The sequence below is a fragment of the Microcaecilia unicolor genome, chromosome 7 (genome assembly GCF_901765095.1).
Source record: "Microcaecilia unicolor chromosome 7, aMicUni1.1, whole genome shotgun sequence".
In the NCBI taxonomy this organism is placed as follows: domain Eukaryota; kingdom Metazoa; phylum Chordata; class Amphibia; order Gymnophiona; family Siphonopidae; genus Microcaecilia; species Microcaecilia unicolor.
Window position 1 is genome coordinate 213068430 of NC_044037.1, and position 20917 is coordinate 213089346.

The 20917-nt window shown below is 38.7% G+C and overlaps 1 protein-coding gene across 1 annotated transcript in view; it reads left to right on the plus strand.

Moving 5' to 3' along the window:
- NCKAP1 (NCK associated protein 1) overlaps window positions 1–20917 on the plus strand; it is a 234916-nt gene that overhangs the window by 164743 nt on the left and 49256 nt on the right. The window contains exons 24-26 of the mRNA XM_030209048.1: window positions 5568–5661; window positions 11213–11295; window positions 18479–18559. Coding sequence (XP_030064908.1) covers window positions 5568–5661; window positions 11213–11295; window positions 18479–18559 — 258 coding nt within the window. The remainder of the gene's footprint in view (window positions 1–5567; window positions 5662–11212; window positions 11296–18478; window positions 18560–20917) is intronic.

The window sequence follows — 20917 nt, forward strand, 5'->3', positions numbered from 1 at the left end:
CTTTGGATTTCTGAATTTTGTTTGGCATGGAAATTATTTCTTTGAACAGATTTTAGAAAACTCCCTATAAACCAATAATATTAAAAAGCACAAAGCTAATGCCCCTGGATTTGTAAGAAAAACAGAAGTAGAATTTAAAAGATATGCCTCATTTAACAACCCTGAGTTGAATGTGAGAACAAGGTCAAAACTCCCAAGTTCAAGTCATGGTTCTGTTTGTTCTGGAATATCACCTTTTTCTCCAGAAGTCTTAGACTTCTAAGTTAAGCACATTTCTGTTCAACTCCTGAAGTTGTCAGACAACATGCAGACAATGAAAAATAACAAGAAGCAGCATAAGGAGTGTCAAAGCAAATGCAAGGCGCAGATAAAGAAGGCCAGGAGGGATTACGAAAAAAAAAGCATTAGAGGCCAAAAAACGTAGCAAAACATTTTTTCGGTATATTAAAAGCAGGAAGCCGGCAAAAGAATCAGTTGGGCCGCTGGATGACAGAGGGGTAAAAGGGGGCGATCAAGGAAGATAAAGACGTAGCAGAGAGATTGAATGAATTCTTTGCTTCGGTCTTCACCAAGGAAGATTTGGGTGGGATACCGGTGTCGAAAATGGTATTTCAAGCGGACGAGTCGGAGAAACTTACTGACTTCACAGTAAACCTGGAGGACGTAATGGGGCAGTTCAGCAAACTGAAGAGTAGCAAATCCCCTGGACCAGATGATATTCATCCTAGAGTACTGATAGAACTGAAAAATGAGCTTGCGGAGCTACTGTTAGTGATATGCAATTTATCCTTAAAATCGAGCGTGGTACTGGAAGATTGGAGGGTGGCCAATGTAACGCCGATTTTTAAAAAAGGTTCCAGGGAAGATCTGGGAAATTATAGACCGGTGAGTCTGACGTCGGTGCCGGGGAAAATGGTAGAGGCTATTATTAAAAACAAAAATACAGAGCACATCCAAGGGCATGGATTACTGAGACCGAGTCAGCACGGCTTTTGTGTGGGGGAAATCTTGCCTGACCAATTTACTTCAATTCTTTGAAGGAGTAAACAAACATGTGGACAAAGTGGAGCCGGTTGATATTGTGTATCTGGATTTTCAAAAGGTGTTTGACAAGTTACCTCATGAAAGGCTACAGAGGAAATTGGAGGGTCATGGGATAGGAGGAAATGTCCTATTGTGGATTAAAAACTGGTTGAAGGATAGGAAACAGAGAGTGGGGTTAAATGGGCAGTATTCACAATGGAGAAGGGTAGTTAGTGGGGTTCCTCAGAGGTCTGTGCTAGGACTGCTGCTTTTTAATATATTTATAAATGATTTAGAGATGGGAGGTAATTAAATTTGCTGATGACATAAAGTTATTCAAAGTCGTTAACTCGCGACAGGATTGTGAAAAATTACAGAAGGACCTTACGAGACTGGGAGACTGGGCAGCTAAATGGCAGATGACGTTTAATGTGAGCAAGTGCAAGGTGATGCATGTGGGAAAAAAGAACCCGAATTATAGCTACCTCATGCAAGGTTCCACGTTAGGAGTTACGGACCAAGAAAGGGATCTGGGTGTCATCGTCGATAATACACTGAAACCTTCTGCTCAATGTGCTGCTGCGGCTAGGAAAGCGAATAGAATGTTGGGTATTATTAGGAAAGGTATGGAAAACAGGTGTGAGGATGTTATAATGCCGCTGTCGCTCCATGGTGCGACCGCACTTTGAGTATTGTGTTCAATTCTGGTCGCCGCATCTCAAGAAAGATATAGTAGAATTGGAAAAAGGTGCAGCGAAGGGCAACTAAAATGAAGCTGATGATGCTTAAAAAAATAAAATGGGATGCCAGCGTAAAGGGGTTTGCAGTTATCAAGATAAGAAATAACCAGGGCTAGAATAAGAGAATGGAGAAATGCAGGGGGGAGAATGGAGTGGACTACGTGGACACAGTGGAGTATAAAAAAGGAAGAGCGGATGACAGTCAATTTGAAGTTTGAAGGCGAGTTTTTGGGTGTTTTTTTTTCTCGTCCAAAAGTGACCCCTAGGATTGTAATGGTATTTTTATAGGATAGGTTTCCATCAATAGTGGGGGCAGGGGGAACATAAGAATAAGAACTAGAATAGAGGATTGATTCACACATAAACTGGTCCTGCTCCCAACCGTTCAGCTGTGAACGCAGAACAGAAATATTTGTTAAACAGTTCTGCCTTCTTTATCAGCTTCTACATATTCCTTCTCTACACCTTTGACCATGACATCATTGATGCAGTTCTTTGGTCCCAAAAAAATGCAGGCCCCCAGAAGCATCACCTTGGTTTGTTTCTGGTGCCATTTCTCCAAATGGGTTAGTTAGATCCATATCTAATGTGGAATGCATATCTAATGTGGAATATAAATGCAACAAATAAAATAAATATCAAAACCCAACCAGTGAAGAGTGACGTTGCAAGGAGGAAAAAAGATCTCGTACAACTGTAGCAAGTGAAGAAAAAAAAAACTTTTTTTTTTTTTAGTGGTTCTTCTGCACACAGAAAATCCCCTGAAATTATTTTATTATTTTTCATTATAAAATCTTCTTGTCTTACATATTATTCTGGCACATCATACACACTGCCCCACAGTCATTTATAAATGGTGCTAATCAAAATGCACTTGACCTTAAAAATAAAGGACTTATCTTTGTAGAGCTATGCAGTTCATGTGAAGCGTGGTTACACCCCAGCTGACTGATTTAACATTGTGCAGTCCCAGTGGTCCCGTTTCGCATCCGCTTCTTCAGGAAACCACACCAATGACCATTTTTGTTCTAAAACAACAAAAAAAGTTTTTCTTGTAACACAAACAATGAACTAAACGTGATGGTTCCAAAAGAAAACAAAAAGAAAGCTAAAGACATGAAGCTAACTCTGGCTCACTGGAGAGTAGACTTTCCACTGCCCCACTTCTAGCAAACAGCAAGACAGGACGGGTGGCCATATATAAAAACCATCCATTTAGCTGCTACCCAATCAAAAATTGCCATGTCATTATCAGTACTGTCAGTTGATGTCAGACCAACCAACAAAAAAACATAACAAAATTAAGAAACAAAAATTCAAAATAAAGAACGAGTAGACTACGGAATGCTGTCCAATGCATAGTTGAATTCAATCCATGGAGTTCCAGAGATTTCAAATGAAAAATGGTCATCGGTGTGGTTTCCTGAAGAAGCGGATGCAAAACAGGACCGTTGGGACCACACAATGTTAAAATGCTTCACATGAACTGCACAGCTCCACAAAGATAAGTCCTTTATTTTTAAGGTCAAGTGCGTTTTGATTAGCACCATTTATAAATGACTGTGAGGCAGTGTGTATGATGTGCCAGAATGATGATATGCAACACAGGAAGATTTTATAATGCAAGATTAAAAAAAATAATTTCAGGTGGTTTTTTGATCCATGATTACTTTTTGCACTGTGTGCAGAAGAACTGCTAAAACCAAAAAAAGCGTGTTTTTTTTTTTTTTCTTGCCACAGTTGTATGAGATCTTTTTTCCTCCTTGCAACGTCACTCTTCAGTGGTTGGGTTTTGATTAGTATCTACAATTGATTTCAGTGAAGTTGATCTGTGTTGTGATTTAGGGAATGAACCTTGCTCCTAAGCTAGGGTATGTGGTGTGTGATCTCATTCTCTCAAATTTACTGCTAACACTCGCCGTATGTCACCTTGATTTGCTTTGTGGTATCAGAAATTGTGCTTTTGTGTGTATTGATTCTTATCTTTAGCATCTGGCCCATCTCCCCTTCTTGCCTGACAGTGTGTCGCAGGTCTTGATTGTTTCCAGGATAGATTCCACTTGAAGATCTTATAAATTTAAATGAAAAAGGTGTGCCAACATGCCCAAGATCATTTCCTGTTCTGCACAAAAATTGCTTAAATACCTTCTACTTTTGAATTGGGTTTGAAAACCAACTTCAGTAGAGTACACCTTTGTGTAATTGGTGCTTATTGCCAACTTGTAGAAGGTACACCCATCTCTGCCTTAGCTGTTCATTTCATATGGGATTTACTTTTGTTGAAGCTTCCCACAAAACCTCCCGTAGTATAATGGCACATCAACATGGTATTACCCCAACTGATGAAAGCTCCCTTTGAGCAGCTTGATACCTGTGAACTAAAGATCTGACTGATGACGGTGACTTCAGCATGCAAATTGAGCTAGCTCCAGGCTCTAGTAACTGATCCACCTTACACTAAGTTCCTTAACAGGGTGGTTCTGTACATTCATTCTAAGTTTTTTTTTTTTTCCTAAGGAAGTGTCCGATTTCCATTTTAATCAGTCTGTTGTCCTGCTGACATTTTTTTTCCAGGCCTCATATTCACAAAAGTGAATGTACACTGTACACATTGGGCTGCATGAGAGCCTTGACCTTCTAGTCGGAGTGGACTAAAGCCTTTAGAAAGTCTACTCACCTTGGTTTTTTTTACCTAAATAGGATAAGGGTTGCCGTCAATACACACTGTCTACTTGGTTTGCAGACTCCATTTCTTTTACTTACGCCTAAGCAGGTTTGACTCTTGAGGATCATGTCACAGCTCATAATGTCAAAGCTGACACGGCATCGTTAGCCCTCTTGAAGTCAGCCTTCATTGAAGAAATTTGCAGAGCTGTGACATGAACATCTGTTCATAGGTTTACAGCTTTATTACTGTTTAGAAAAGGATTCCCAGTGCAGCAATAGGTTTGGCCAGTCAGGCCTCCAGAATTTCTTTGGTGGTTAGCATCCTTCTCCCCAGGCCCATTTTCTTTCTGTTTCAGGGCTGCCTTTAAAAAAAAATGGCTGGATACAAGTTCTCACATACCCAGCCACCTTTCCAAGGAGTTGTATTCTGCTCCAGCTAAATATATAAACTAAAGCAGGCATGAAGCGGCACACATGTAGAATGGAGCATCTCAAAAGTTTTTGAGTGTATTCTAAGGTGGAGAAGCTTCCTGTGTGTTCCCCATTGATGACATCACTATAATGTGAGGGCTTGTATCAAGCAGTCCATGAAGAACACTTGCAACAGGTAAGTAACTTGGTTTTAATGCAGAGCTTCTTTTGTGCTTTGCTATCCACATTTGTGTACTAAAATTGTCAAATATAAAAAATATTTTTATTACTCCTTATAAAGAATTTCTTGGATAGTACATTTGCTGTATCTATGGTAACCACTTTACTTATTGGGAAATACTGTGTTTGGGAGCTCAGTTCTCTTTCGGTCTTGCTGTCTGTTCTCCTGTGGGTTAATTTGTTTTCATTTTACTTTGTATTTCTTTGGAATTATTTCTTAGGCAGATTGTGTTTTTCCTATTCAAGAATATATTCTTGATTGTAATTTGTTAAAATTGCCGTAAGTAATCATTATCTAATCCTTACCCTACTAGGTTAAGAATAGAGAAACCTTATGGTGTCTAACTTTGTGTAGGGGGAAAACATGAAGGTATCTGGCTTTCTTAAATTGTTTGCTGTTTGCACATTAAAATGTCCTCAAGTCTTCTTTTTCTTATTTGTACAGTATGTTTTTTTTTCCCGACTGAAGGTTTTATTTTTCTTCAGAAACTTGTGGTGGAGAATGTTGATGTGCTAACGCAGATGAGGACCAGCTTTGACAAACCAGAACAGATGGCAGCACTCTTCAAAAGACTGTCATGTGGGTATCTGCACATGCCTTGCATTTCAGACTTTGAGGGACCAAAAAGCTCCTGCCTTTGCTTATACTCTTGAAAATTAAATTTCATTTTGAAGGTAATTTTATAACAGGGCACTTAGGCAGGGAAGGCACATTGGTGTATTTATTTTGTGCCTGTTACATGAAGGCAGGATGCATCTATTTGCCATTATATGATAGCCTATTGGAAAGCTGCCACATAGTTTCACCTTCTATGGGGCAAGAGTAACTTTGTGTTTGAACGTGCTGGTAAAAAGCAGTGTTTTGCAAAACTCGGCTATTTTTTTTGCACAGATACATGGTCAATTTTATAAGCTCCTGCTTGAGCACGTAAAGCGTCATTTTACATGCTCAAGTTGCTTATAAAATTACAGGACTAAACACTCTAAAATGTGCATTTAAATGTGGCAGTTTGATCCATGCACATCAAACAAATTACATTTATAGGGTATCAAGAGAAGTTGGGCTTGTGCATTGTGGGGATGATTTTTTTCAAAAGCTTTTGTTTTCACTTGTAAAGCCTGTTTTACATGTGGATAGTGACCTTTTAAACTTGTATGACCATATGTAAATAGTAACTGAATTGAACTGATGGCATGCACTTATACACATGCCATGTTTAGGCCAGCCATCCCTGGGGGCATAGTTTAGATGAACCTGGGATAGAGTTATAATGTACATGTAAAGATGTGTATACATTCCCCTAAATATAAACACTATTTGCATATTATAGAATAGTAACACACACAAATTTAACATTCATGTGTGTATGTGCATGCTAAGAGGTATTCTGTAATCAGTGTGCAGCTGGGATAGCGTGCAAATGCAAGGGAGCGTTCATATGGACAGGTCATGAACATCTCACACACATGCATAATAGAGTAATAGAATGTCATCTGTGATCTAAAGTGCCGCATTTAAGTATTCACATTAACACCTGCCATAGACATGGCGTAAGTAGGCGTGCCTAAATGTTGGCGCATAAATACCAACTTACACTAGTATTCTATAATGTAGTCTGTGCACTCAGGTCCTGCTATAGAGTTTGCGCTTAGCACTTAACATTTTGGCGCTTAACTTTTTTCACACTTTATAGAATTATCCCCATTGTGTCTGAGGATGTGTGTGTTGTTGGGGATAGTTCTGGGTAGCTCTTCTATAAAGACACAATAACCTATGTTGTTTTTATAAAATATGTGGAACCCACAAAAAGCACCTAGGTGTTCTGTTTGTTAAAATAATAATAATAATCCCCCCCCCCCCCCAGTGTTACTAGTTCATCATCTTATTTAAAATTTGTATTGACCAATTAGTATAAAATAATGCTCTGTGTCTCAGCTACCTTGCCACAAAAGATCATGACCTCCAGAAAAACCAGGAAAGGAACAGCAATAAATGAAGAAAAGGTTACATCCTACTTTTATTATATTGGCAAAATAGAGAACTGGTTAATTACTATGGGATGCTTTTACTAAGCTGCAGTAAGCACTAGTGCATGCATACCGCAGCTTAAAATGGCTTTCTGTGGGACATGCTCAGGCATCCTTCAGTAAGTTTGGGATCTGCTTACTACTCATACGCTAAAAAATATTCTGGGAGGGGGTGTGTTTAGGGATGGAGAGTAGGTATGTCTGTGCTAGTCAGCGCATGTATGTAACCACACTCTGATTAGCACAGGATTACCACATAAGCCCTTACTGCCTACAAAATGGGTGGCAGTAAGTGCTGATTTGGTAATTGTTTTTAATGGCTTCATGCTAATGGCCACATTAGTGCATGGCCATTAATACAAAAAATAGAAAATTGGACATTTTGCTGCTGCGGTAAAAATAGCCTTAGCATGCAGGAAAGACTCGCATAAGGGCTCATTAAGGCCACTTTCTACCACAGCTTAGTAAGAGAAACCCTATGTAGCTATTGAGTTTAAGTCCACAAGTGACACGGTTTAGTGAATGAGTGTAGTTCAGCTGTTTAAGGTAACAATGACCACTTGTTAATACATATTTTATAGTGCTAGATTCCTCTTATGAAGCTATTAAGCATGAATGTCAATGTCAGTATAGCTCTTATTAACCATTAAATTCTCTAAAAGGGTTCACTGTGGTATACAATAATACAAACAATAACTGCTCAAAACACATCTGAAAGGTGTGTGTTTGCTAAACTTTATGAACCCCTGAGTTGAGCTATTGGATCTAAGAGACCTGCTAGATTTGCTTCTCCCTTTTATAAATTTCTGTTCCCAATTACCAGCCCTCCCTAGCAGTTGGATTTCTGACTTCTTGTTTACAGGGCATAAGTCTGATGAGAATTTGTTGTGTAGTAGGCAGGATAATAAGATCATAGAAGCCATAACCAATTTGTGATTTTTTTTACTTTCTTGAGAAAAAAAAAAAAAGGGAAACCCCATATATTTTCAGATGCTGTATTTTTAGGGATTCACTTTCTTTTTAACATTCATAGTAAGTGACAGCAGGTAAAGACCCGAATGGTCCGTCCAGTCTGCCCAACAGTCAAGTTTTCATTTGGAATTTAGAGTGGTGTAAATAGTACTTTGAATAATTTTCATATACACAGATCTTTTTAAATATTAAGAGCTACATCTCCTTGTTAATACATTTATTAGAAGCTTTGTGACATTTAGTAGAGTTGCAGTTACAGGGAATGTTTTTAAACTAAAGCTTCAGTGTTCTGCAGTTAATTTTATGCCCAGAATAATTAATAAATCACTTCAAGGTATTATATAATGGTTTATAATTGTATAAATTGTGAATGGCTGCCACAAATAGAGCCACAGTATGGTAAATTAGTAGTGGCATAACATTGTTTCACATCTTTGGAGTGAGAAAAAGATGGGTTAAGTTTTGTAAGCCATAGCATTTTAAGTAACCACAAACTACAGCAAAGCAGCTTTGCAAGCTACCCTCTGTGTTATATTCCAGCAGCTCTTGCACATTCCTCAGTTCTTTCCCGCAGTTGTGGGATTTACCTGTATTTTCCTTAGTTTCACAAAACCCTAAGACCTTAGATAAAGTGGCTATAGAAAGTCTACACTATCTTGTGTATTTTTCATATTTGTTGTATCGGTGTATCAGACTTATCAGGCTTTTTTAAATGATTGGTTTTTACTCCCTCAACACACCATACTCAGTATCTTTTGGGGAAAAATATTTTATTAGGGTCAAAGCATATACTGAATAAACAAACCTGAACTGTACCAATTGAATGTTTCCATGCCTTGAGTCAATACTTGATAGAAGCTGCTTTTTCAACCATTACAATTCTGAGTCTGTAGAGCTGGGATAGGTTTCCATCAACTTTGTACATCTAGATTTGTCAGTAATAAACCATACTTTTTTACAGCACTGATTGAGCTCAGTTGGGTTCTTTGGGAGGTTGATGGGCAGTAATTTTCAAGACATGCCACATATTTTTGATTGAATTTAGGTTGGGACTCTGATTGTGCTACAGGACATTTAGCTTTTTATTCCTTAGCCACATTTACTTTTCTGTTCTTAAGCTTTCTTACAGAAGGCAGAACCTATTACTTAAAGACTTTTCTGTACATTTTTCCATTTATTTCTTTTGTCCTGACAAGTGCCAGATCCTTACCAATGAAAAAATCCTTATAAGATCATGCTGCTACCAACATGTTTCATAGCAGGGTTGGTATTGTCTGAGAAACGTACTGTGTTGGTTTGCAGAAAACATAATGTTTTGCATTTAGACCAAAATGTTCTGTTTTAGTTTATTTGTACCACAAAACCTTTAGCCATATGGTTATAGTACCTCCTGAGTGTTGCTTTGCAAGCTTCAAACATAATTTCTCCCTGCCACTCTACCATACAAATTAGATTTATTGAGTATTTTACAGTATTATTGTCACTTGCAAACGTTGACCAATCTTGAACATTGAAAGCTGTACCTTTTTTCAGATTTGCCATTGGCCTTTTAGTTGCCTCCCTGGGTATTCTTTCCCTACATGGTCATCTATTTTGGAGTAACAGCCTGATATTTGGGGTGGGGGGGGGGGGCTCTTAATGGTGCCATATATGTGCAAACCAGCACCAGCAGAGGTAGCCTAAGGAAGAAGGAACCTCCAGAGTAATCACACATCCCAATCACAATGTAGGACTCTGGCCTCTGCCAGCTGGCATATGCGGAGCCTGTTTAGTCCTATTCTTCTGTACTATTCTATGTAAAGTATTCTTTCTTTCTTTCTTGCCCTTCTACTCTATTATTCTCATTTGTATCTGATATCACCCGGAGATCTCTCTCTTTCTCTGGTTTATGCAAGCCACATTGAGCCTGCATGTCTGTGGGGAAAATGTGGGATATAAATACATTAATAAATAAATAAATCCCGTTTTATTGAAGAAGGACGTGACTTGACCATGTTTCGTCTACAGCCTGAATCAAGGGTCATCAAGATCTCAAATGATAAAAAAGGACCGTAATCACACTGTGTTGGTGGGGCGCTCCGTACTTGCCTGAGAGTAAAATCAGCACGCGCTGCCAATCTTCTGCTAAAACACTGATTTTATTTGCAGGCAAAGAGTGCCCCACTAACAAGGCATGATTACTGTCTTTTTGATCTTTTGAGATCTTAATTAACATAGTAACATAGTAGATGCCGTCATCTACTATGTTACTATGTTAATGACCCCTGATACAGGCTGTAGGTAAAACTTGGCCAAGTTGGGTCCTTCTTCAATAAAATTGGATGTGTGATTATTCTGGAGGCTCCTTCTTTCTTGGCCTACCTCAGCTGATGCTGGTTGTTTATGTTATTGCAGAGGTTTTCCTTTTTCTGTCTTCTGGTGGTGCCATACATTTTCCATTCTTAATTGTCCTGACCATGTTTGGAGAGCTATCGAGGACTTCATAATTCTTTTGTACCCATTTCATTATCAGATTTATTTTGCTGTTCCTTGCGCTGATAGTAGGGTTTTTGTGTTAAAATGTACCACCCTGGCAGAAAGGACAAACAGGAACTGCTGAATGTATCCATTTTGTGAATCAGTGCAGTATGAAGAGGTGGAACGAATTCATATGGTGTGTGCTATTGAAGGCAATTTGTAATACCAGAGTTTAAAGCATTTAACATTGTTACAGAAGTGCAACAGGGGTGCATACTTACCCAACCAAGCTGTTCCATGGGGTTTTTAAAATTTATTTTCTAAGGATTTTCAGAATATATTTTCACTTAACTATTACAGGATATGATATGTGATTGCATGGAACAAATACTGTTTTAGTGCATCCAGGCTATAATGCAACAAAAGGTGGACATTTTGGAAAAAGGTATAGGTTTTCTATAGCCACTATAGATACCAGGGCGTGAGTTTGTCTGCCATTTTGGCCATGAGAGGCATCCTAGCAGCTAATAATGCATACATTTATTATGACAAAATGTGATTTAATGACATAACCATATATAGATCCTTTGGGCAAAAATACAAGAAACTGTGAAAATACATTTTAAATACTGTATGTGAAATATATAGGTTTTGTTTTTCTTTTTAATCTTCAGCTGTTGACAGTGTTTTGAAGAGAATGACCATTATTGGAGTGATCCTTTCATTCCGCTCATTGGCACAGGAAGCACTTAGAGATGTAAGAAAAATTTTATTTTCTAGTTAAAAGAAAAGTCTTAATGGGGGGAATCTGCTTAACAAGACTGCCTAAAAAATTCAAAAAAAAGTGCTTGTTTTATAAAGGTAAACACAATAAACCTATGGTAATAAATATTACATCAAAAAAGGATTTATACATAGGAGTGATCAGATTTAGACAAATGGACCAGAACTCTGTTATAATTGAGCCCTGATGCAGAGCTACCAGATTGCTGGAAAACATGATCATGTCTGCGTCACTGTGACCTTTATGATATCTAGCCATGAGCTGTCTGTGTGGTCCTACTGTTAGAAAGCTAAGTTTATTTGAAAGTTATTTTTTGTAATAATCACTGCTCACATTGGGTGCTTTTGAATGAAAACTGAAGACTGTTGATGATATCTTTATCCCTTCTCTTGAGTTTAAATGGGGAGAATTTAATTATATGATGGTCCTCTCCTATATATATATATATATATATATTATAAAATATGAAAACATTTTGATGCAGTATTTATCTGAGTTTTGTTTTTGTTTACAATTTGACTCAGATTGACCTTTTTTTTTTTAATAAAGGTAACATAAGCGCATAAGTGCCCTATAAAATATGCTTTCAGAACTATCCCTAATAATGAACAAATTCTCTCATATATAATTATACTTGTACCAACACAGGTTTAAATGTATGCTTGCACTCTGTGCATGTTGTTGGGTTTGTTTGTGTTGTATTGGGATGTGAGGATGAGACAGCATGTTTTCTCTGCATTTAGTTTTAATTGGAATGCATCCGCCCATGAGTTCATGATTTGCAGGCTGAGTTTGGTTTCATTGGTGATTTCTATTGGGTCATGTTTGAAGGGGATGTATATCATGACATCATCTGCATATATGTAGGGGTTAAGTCCTTGTTTGGATAGGGATGTGGCTAGTGAGGTCAGCATTAGGTTGAATAGGGTCGGTGATAGTGGTGATCCTTGGGGTACTCCGCAGTCTGTATTCCATGGTGATGAGATGTTTGAATTTGATTTAACTTGATAAGTTCTAGTGGTTAGGAAGCTCTTGATCCAGCTGAGTACACTTCCAGCAATCCCGAAGTAGTCTAAGATGTTTAGTAGTATTTTATGGTTAACCATATCGAATGCGCTTGACATGTCGAATTGTAGGAGAAGTAAGCTTTTGCTTGCTGCAATTTCTTGTTTGAATTTGGTTAGGAGGGTAATTAGTACTGTTTCGGTGCTGTGGTTAGAGGGAAATCCAGATTGTGATTCGTGTAGTATTGAGAATTTGTTTAAGTAGTCGGTAAGTTGTTTGGTTACCATGCTTTCCATCAGTTTGACTACCAGTGGGATAGATGCTACCGGCCGGTAGTTGGTGATTTTGTTTAATTTTTTTCTTTGTATCTTTCGGTATGGGGTAAGTAAGATGTTACCGTTTTCCTTGGGGAAGAGTCTGTGTTGGAGCAAGTAGTTTAGGTAGGATGTGAGATATAATATGAAGCGTTGAGGGGCAGATTTAATTAAGTAGGTGGGGCAGGTGTCCAATTTACAATGAGTCTTGGTGAATCTGTTGATCGCCTGGGTGACTGTTTCGGGGGTGAGAAAAGGTGAAGTTTGTCCAGGTTCAGTGCGCTGGGTATTCATTGAGGGTTGGATCCAAGCATTCAATGAATTTCTCTATGTTGGTGGTGTTCTGTGGTAGTGTGTTGCTTAGATTTATAATTTTGTCCTTAAAGTATTTAGCAAGTTCGTCCGCAGATGGGATTTCTGTGTTGGTTGTGGTGACCGGTGTAGTGTCTAGTAGTTTGTTCACGAGGTGATATAGTTTCTTCGTATCTTTGTAATCGTGTCTTATTTTGGTTTGTAGTATAACCTTTTGGTTTGTCTTATTGCATACTAGTAAAAAAGGCCCATTTCTGGAACAAATGAAACGGGCGCTAGCAAGGTTTTCCTGGGAGTGTGTATGTTTGAGAGAGAGAGCCAGAGTGAATGTGCGGGTGTGTGACAGAGTGAGACTGTCTGTGTGACAGTGTGTGTGTGAGAATGAGAGTGTGTGACAGGGCCCCCTCCCCTGTTCCTAATGCCCCTCACCCCGTTCCCTCCCCTCCTTTCCTCCTCCTTCCCACACTTTGGGTTCCTTAAGGCTTTCAAAAGTCTATGTACCCCCGTGGCCCTAATGCCCAGTATCCGGATACCCCACCGCTTTCCTCCTCACCCCTCCCCCAAGATGTAATACTTTCACGTCCTTCATTTTTTAAAAAAAGTGTCCTATCTACCCTGTGTACAAATGCCCGGCATTCAGATTGTGTTCCTCTCGTAAATTTTAATTTCTTTCATTCATTCAGAACTTGCCCCCCCCCCCCCCCCCCCCCCGAACACTTTTGGTTCCTTCAGTCTTTTAAAACTGTCCTATGTACCCTGTGTGCTAATGGCCAGCATTGAGATTGTTTTCTTGTCCCAAATTTGCATGTCTTTCAGTCATTCACAACTCCCTCCCCCCCCCCCCCCCCCCCCCCCTCTGCAGTTTAACACTTTCGTTTCCTTCAGTCTTTTAAAACTCTCCTATCTACCCTGTGTCCTAATGGCCAGCATTCAGATTGTTTTCCTTTCCCAAATGTTCATGTCTTTCAGTCATTCAGAACTCCCCCCCCCCCCCCCCCCCACCTAATGGCCAGCACTCAGATTGTTTTGCTTTGCCAAATTGTCTGTCAGTGATGTCACTGAGGTCAGTGCGTGCCTGCCTAGCAGACCACTTCCGGCAGGCACAGTCCCAAGCACATCCTGTTGGAGGTGAGAATTATTATATAGGCTTTGTACTTTCTTTGAGTTTGTTTCCATGTGTTAAGTGTGTGTACATCTTTTGTTTTTATCCATGCTCATTCGTGTTTCCTAGTTTGCGTTTTTAGTTTTTTCAGTTCTTCGTTGTACCAAGGTAGTGAGTTATGCCTGTGTGAGGTACTTGTTTTTAATGGTGCTATTTCATCTAATATGCTTCTGCATCTTTTATCCCAGTCTAGGAGATAATGTTTCCGAGTCTATTTGGTCTCTTGTGGTGTAGGTTGTGTGTTCTTGTATTCGATTTGTGCCTTTTTTGCGCCATTAAAGGGATAAGTTTAGTTTGTAGTGGTCTGACCATGGTGTATCTGTCCAGTTAGTGTCTGATATTATTAGGTTTTGGTCTGTGGACAATTTGTGTGTGAGTAGGTCAAGTGTGTGCCCTTTGACATACGTTGCTTGCATAGATGGCCATTTAAGGTCCCAGAGTTGGAGGAATTCTTTGCATTCCTGTGCGTTGATGGAGTTTGGGTCTTCTAGATGAAGGTTGATGTCACCTAGTACTAGTATGTTGGAGTCTGTTGCGCAGGTGTTTGATATGAAGTCCATGAAGTGTGATTGGCAGTTGTTCCAATTTCCTGGTGGTCTGTAGAATATTACGCAACTTAGGTGGTCGAGCAAAGTTGTGTGGTGCACTCTGATAGAGGCAATTTCAAGTTGGGGTGTTATGGACTTCGAGGTGGTTAGGATGGTGAATTGGGATCGATTAGTGCTACCCCTCCTCCTCTCTTTTCTTTCCTTGTCCAGTGAGTGATTTTGTATCCTGGGGGACATATTTCTAGAATTATGGGGTAATTTTGATCATGGATCCATGTTTCATTGATGAAAAGCAGATCAAGGTTTTCTGACGTGATCCAGTCCGTTATTATTTCTACTTTGTTTACTACAGATCTGGCGTTAATGTGTAACCCACTTGTATTTTTTGGTACGGGTCAACTGTGTGCAGTGTTATGGTGGCTTTTGTTAGTTGTAGATTCTTTGGTAATCTGGGTTTGTTCTGGGCTCTCTTGTCCCTTCCTTAGACCACCATTAATAGGAGAGTGGCAAATAGGACGAGGAAATCAAATTGGTATAAAATTAACAAGTAAAGCTCATACCCACAGCTATATTCCATATACAGCCTATTAAACAGATATTACTTCCCAGTCACCTTCTTCAGGTCTATAAAAGCTCTAAGCTGATCCGGTACAAAGAAAACATATTTTACTTTCCAATATCTCACTATACATTTACATATCTACTTTATTGTGGGACTATTAACAAATTTTGTATCTCTTTGAAATAACATATACTTGTTTAATTAATCCTAATTAACACATTTATTACTTAACACTCTTCACTATACATTCTCACAGAGAGGTTAAACATTGAAAGTTCCAGCAACAACCACACACTAACTGTGAACATATTTCAGATATTAGATTACATCTCCTAATCCTCACATAAAATGATTAGAGCCATCTTTTCAAATGTCCATAAACATTAGTCCATTTACTGATCCCAATTGATCTCTTATAGGGATATTCACTGTTGATGTCCATAGCACTTTAACCGAACAATTAAATCATCACACCAGTATATTCATCCAGTGTTAAATCAATGACCCAAGACTGGATATATCGTAACCTGCTTGTTGATCACAAAAGTTTGATCCAAAGTTGAAATCATACCACAGTGATATAAGTATTATATGGTTAATAAAGCCACATCTTCACTTGGGACGAATTCCAATGAAACCACCATCTGGATTCACATATTCGTTCACAACATGATGGGTATCTGCACAGGCCGTGCTTCACATAGCTTCTTCAGGAGACCTTATACAAACAATATAAACAATTACATCCATGCTTATACATACTATAACCTTTTAAATTTCAAGAATCGGTTAATCCAACTACCTTCTCAGCCGCATTAGAGCTGGTGGAGATGAAAACGGTAATGGAATTCAAACATGCGTGGGATAAACACAAAGGAATCCTGTTTAGAAGGAATGGTTCTGTGGAATGTTAGTGGACATTGGGTGGCGACGCCGGTAATTGGAAACAAAACGGGAGCTGGGCAGACTTCTGCGGTCTACGCCCTGATCATGACTGAATAGATAGGGATGGGCTGGAGTGTAAATTTTAAGGGGCTTCGATGTTAGCTTCAGAACTTAGTACAAGAACAGTACTGGGCAGACATCTACGATCTGTACCCTGAGAAAGGCAAGGACAAATCAAACTCGGGTATACATATAACGTATCAAAAAGACAAATGGGGTTCACACTCTCCACAAGGACAGATCACAGCAGTAACAGGGTGAAAAGGTACCAATTTCAAGTGATCAGTCATCACACCAGGATAAGATGCTCCAATGAAAATTTTATTTGGACCCAGTATGGCCCGTGTTTCGGCTATAGCAGCCTTCCTCAGGGGTCATTCGATGAGTGCTCAGTTGTGTATCGATTGATGATGGAGCGTTTTAGTATCTTGGTAAAAATTCCGTGTAGCATACAGCCGGAACTAGTTCAGAAATTTGAAATTTGGAGCGTCTTATCCTGGTGTGGTGACTGATCACTTGAAATTGGTTCCTTTCCACCCTGTTACTGCTGTATACATATAAAGTATCACATACCATGTAAAATGAGTTTATCTTGTTGGGCAGACTGGATGGATTGTACAGGTCTTTATCTGCCGTCATTTACTATGTTACCTTGGGTCATATGTTTGGTCCTTCCCCAAGATAGTAGCCTTTAGGAGGAAAAGACATGATAGAGGTATATAAAATAGGACTAGGGGGCATGCGATGAAACTACAGTGTAGTAAATTTAAAACAAATCTGAGAAAAATCTTTCTTCACCAACGCATAATTAAACTCTGGAATTCGTTGCCGGAGAACGTGGTGAAGGCGGTTAGCTTGACAGAGTTTAAAAAGAGGTTAGACAGTTTCCTAAAGGACAAGCCCATAAACCACTACTAAATGGACTTGGGAAAAATCCACAATTCCAGGAATAACATGTATAGAACGTTTGTACGTTTGGGAAGCTTGCCAGGTGCCCTTGGCCTGGATTGGCCGCTGTCGTGGACAGGATGCTGGGCTCGATGGACCCTTGGTCTTTTCCCATTGTGGCATTACTTATATGTACTTATGTAATTACCTTGCATGTCACCCAACTCTGGAACTGGAGGTGGCATCCTACTGCATGTGTTATTTGACTCTGTGTGTAGTACTGTCCCTGCTCCTTGGGGTTTTTTGGGCTTTGTTAAATGCTCTGTTTTGTTGAGTAAGAAATGTATCATTCAAACTTGGTTGATAGCCGATATGCCTACATTGGTGCAATGGTGGTCCTGAACTCTATTCCTGGTCGACATTTTCAACACACTTGGAGAAACTTTTTGGAACTCGCTCAAGCCACTGTCACATAGCCGTCATCTTAATCGGTGATAGCAGGATGGTCCAATATTCTGAGCTATGTACTGTGGAGTATCGGGGGAGGGGGGAATTGGAGGGCTGGGGAAACAGTTTGGGAGTGGGATAGGGAGGAATTGAGGAGGGGCACATATTACAAAATTGTTTGGTTCTCACGTTGATTGTTCTGATAGTTTTCCGTTACTTTGCTTTGAATGTGACATAGCGGGTAGGGACTTTTTATTTTGTTTTTACCATTTGAGACTTTTCCTTGGCAAGAAAGTTTAATATTATGGTAGTGAATGTTCTGACAAGTATATTGTTACTCCTGCGGTTTACAGTTTAATCTTCTCTTTTTAAGCTCACATTTTATTAGTTGCTAATCTGTTTGGCATTCCACTTCAAAAGGTACATTACTTTTTCAGTTTTACTATACTTCAGTAAGCCATTTGAAAAGAGAGCTAGCTCACATATAAAACAGTTCAAATAATTCGGGGAATAACATGTATAGAATGTTTGTACGTTTGGGAAGCTTGCCAGGTGCCCTTGGCCTGGATTGGCCGCTGTCGTGGACAGGATGCTGGGCTCGATGGACACTTGGTCTTTTCCCAGTGTGGCATTACTTATGTACTTATGTAGTATTTGCCAAATTATTAAATATTGTGCAAAGAGAAAACATATGGGGAAAGAAAAGTTATAAAATTAGTACTGCAATGTTTAGAATATTTATTTTGCTATAGGAACAACATGCATAATACCTAGTGCTGCTAAAGAGAAGGAAAAATCAAAGGCAGTAACAAGTTGTGCAAAATTATCTATATTATGTATTAAAAACAAAATTATTTTTTGTTGAATTATCTACTACAAATATTTGGAAAAAAAACAACTTCATTAAATACAATGTTTTAAGATTACATCTTGGTGAATATGCATTTTCTAGTGTGCTGTTAATTTTTTTCAGGTCTTATCCTACCACATTCCTTTTCTTGTCAGCTCAATTGAAGACTTCAAGGATCACATTCCAAGAGAAACTGACATGAAGGTAACACTTGGCATATGTTCAGCTTGTGATTGTGATTTGACCTACAGTAGTGACTGTTAGTATGACAGAAAATCACTTAGACAGCAGTACTCTGGATTTTGTATGTCTAGAGGTATGACCAGTGCCTAAATTAGCCTTAGGTTCTTGTTAGGCTGTCCACCAATGAAAGAATAATGCCAAATGAAATTAAAAAAATATATATAGATATAGATATTTCAATATGGCAAAGCAAAATGCACAAATATATACAGTACTTAGCACAAAATACCAATTATATCAATAAATATATGAATATATATGTAAATATGTAACTATACAACTATAGTATTCCTAAGAAGAAATTATCACTCAGCTAAATTAGGCTAGACTACTTCTCTGAGCAAAACCTGTCTTTCACTGGTAAAGACCAAACTAACTGACCCTGAGCATAAGAGGAAAAATTCCTTCTCGCTCACCCTGGCGGTCCATAGCTTCGGAGTGCAGATGGGGTAATGAATGGGTTTCTCTTCAGGTTCTAGCAGAATTCCCCTCTGCAAGCCACTTCAGGTCAGGATTTAGTCCGAGGTCCCTGCTGGTTATTCCTTATGTAGAAAGCCACAGAGCTGCTTCAGAACTTGGCCTTGGGCTGCACGTAGCACAAGGAATTACAGGTGTTTGGACAAATCAGTCTCCGACGAGAGAGATGCATACACCATCAGATCTTTTGTTCTTCTGTTTTCTCGTCCCTCTCTCCTATGCCCAGCATTAGCACCGCCCTCCGGGACCACAAATGACAATCATGGACCAATCATGAACCGTCTGTCCATCCTCTCCAGGTTACATACGGTCATGACAATGAGGGGCCTTGTGGGCATCCTGCAAGAACAGCTCATCAGTAGTAGGCTTGCAGTACCAAACTCACCTCCATGGTTCACAGATGTTACCATAGACTCTGTCTCTGTTAAGCATGTTCCTCCACACCTTCCCAGGGGATAAACTGGAAGGCTAGTGCAAGAAAACATCATGTCCTTGAATGAAGTCACTAGCACAGCTGTGCCAAGAAGTAGTTGTTATTGCAGAAAACCTGGTTCATGTTGTATTCAGGCCTCAAGCTGCAGAATCTATATTGATTCAGCAAAGATGGTTCAGGCCTAACCAGGCCTCAAACCAGCAAAGGTGAGATAGAAGGAAAATCCCCTACAGTACCACGTCAGTAACATTGTTAAATGTGTGAACTTAAAATGAAAAATCCACACTAACACAAAGCAGCTTTTTTTTAATGAGTTAATGCTACAAAAATCTATCCCATTCCAACTGTGCATTCTTTTTTTTTTTTCATTTTTTATATTTAAATTTCTTTATTAGTTTTCTTATAACATTCAAACATGAATTAGTTATCGGAAATATCTGAATTTTAACATATAAAGAAAAAGATAATATAGCAAATCGCCAGGAAATTCTACAAAAACTTTTTGACCACAACATGTGGATCCAAGATGAAAGTAAAATAAAAATTCAGCAATTACATTCTATTATTAGAGCAGAGAGCATACCAACAATACAATCAGACAGCAGCATTGTTCTGGTTAGCTTCTACCGGGGGGTTCCTCATCCTTTCTTTACTTATTACAAATTCTTGGAGTTTCTTGGGGTCAGTGAATAGAAAATTATTATTTTCATAACTTATCAAACATTTACTAGGAAATTTAACAAAGAAGGTTGCCCCTAGGGCTACCACTCTTGGTTTAAACACCAAGAGCTCCTTCCTTCTCATTTGAGTTTCTTTAGACAAATCTGGAAATATATTTATCATAGCACCCATGAAAACATCTTTCATATGTTGAAAATATAATTTCAAAACATTGATTTTGTCTAATTCAAAAACAAAAGAAACAAGCAGAGTTGCTCTTTCAGATTCCACTGATGTCTCTAGAATTTCGGTGACATTTAAATCTTCTCTAAGCATTTGAACATTTGTTCTCATATTTCTTTTTATATAATACACTTTTGCAACCGGTGTAAAATTGTCTTTTGTAAATCCCAAGATATCATGAAAATATTTCTTTAAAAGTTCCATCGGGGAAATAAAAGTTGAAACAGGAAAATTAAGAAATCTCAGATTATTTTTTCTAAGTTGATTTTCAAATGATTCCATTTTCTTTACAGTCACATTTTTTTCCTTTATCAGTGCTGATATTACTTCCTTAGCTGTTTTCATCTCACATTCTAATCTTTGAAAGTCACTCTTTTGTTCTTCCACTTTATTAGACACCTGTTGCAAATTATTTTTAAGTTCTAATGTCTCTCCTCGAAGGGATTCAGAAATTTTTATCAAAGATGAGTTCACCCCCTGTATGGCATCCCAAAGAGTGTCTAATG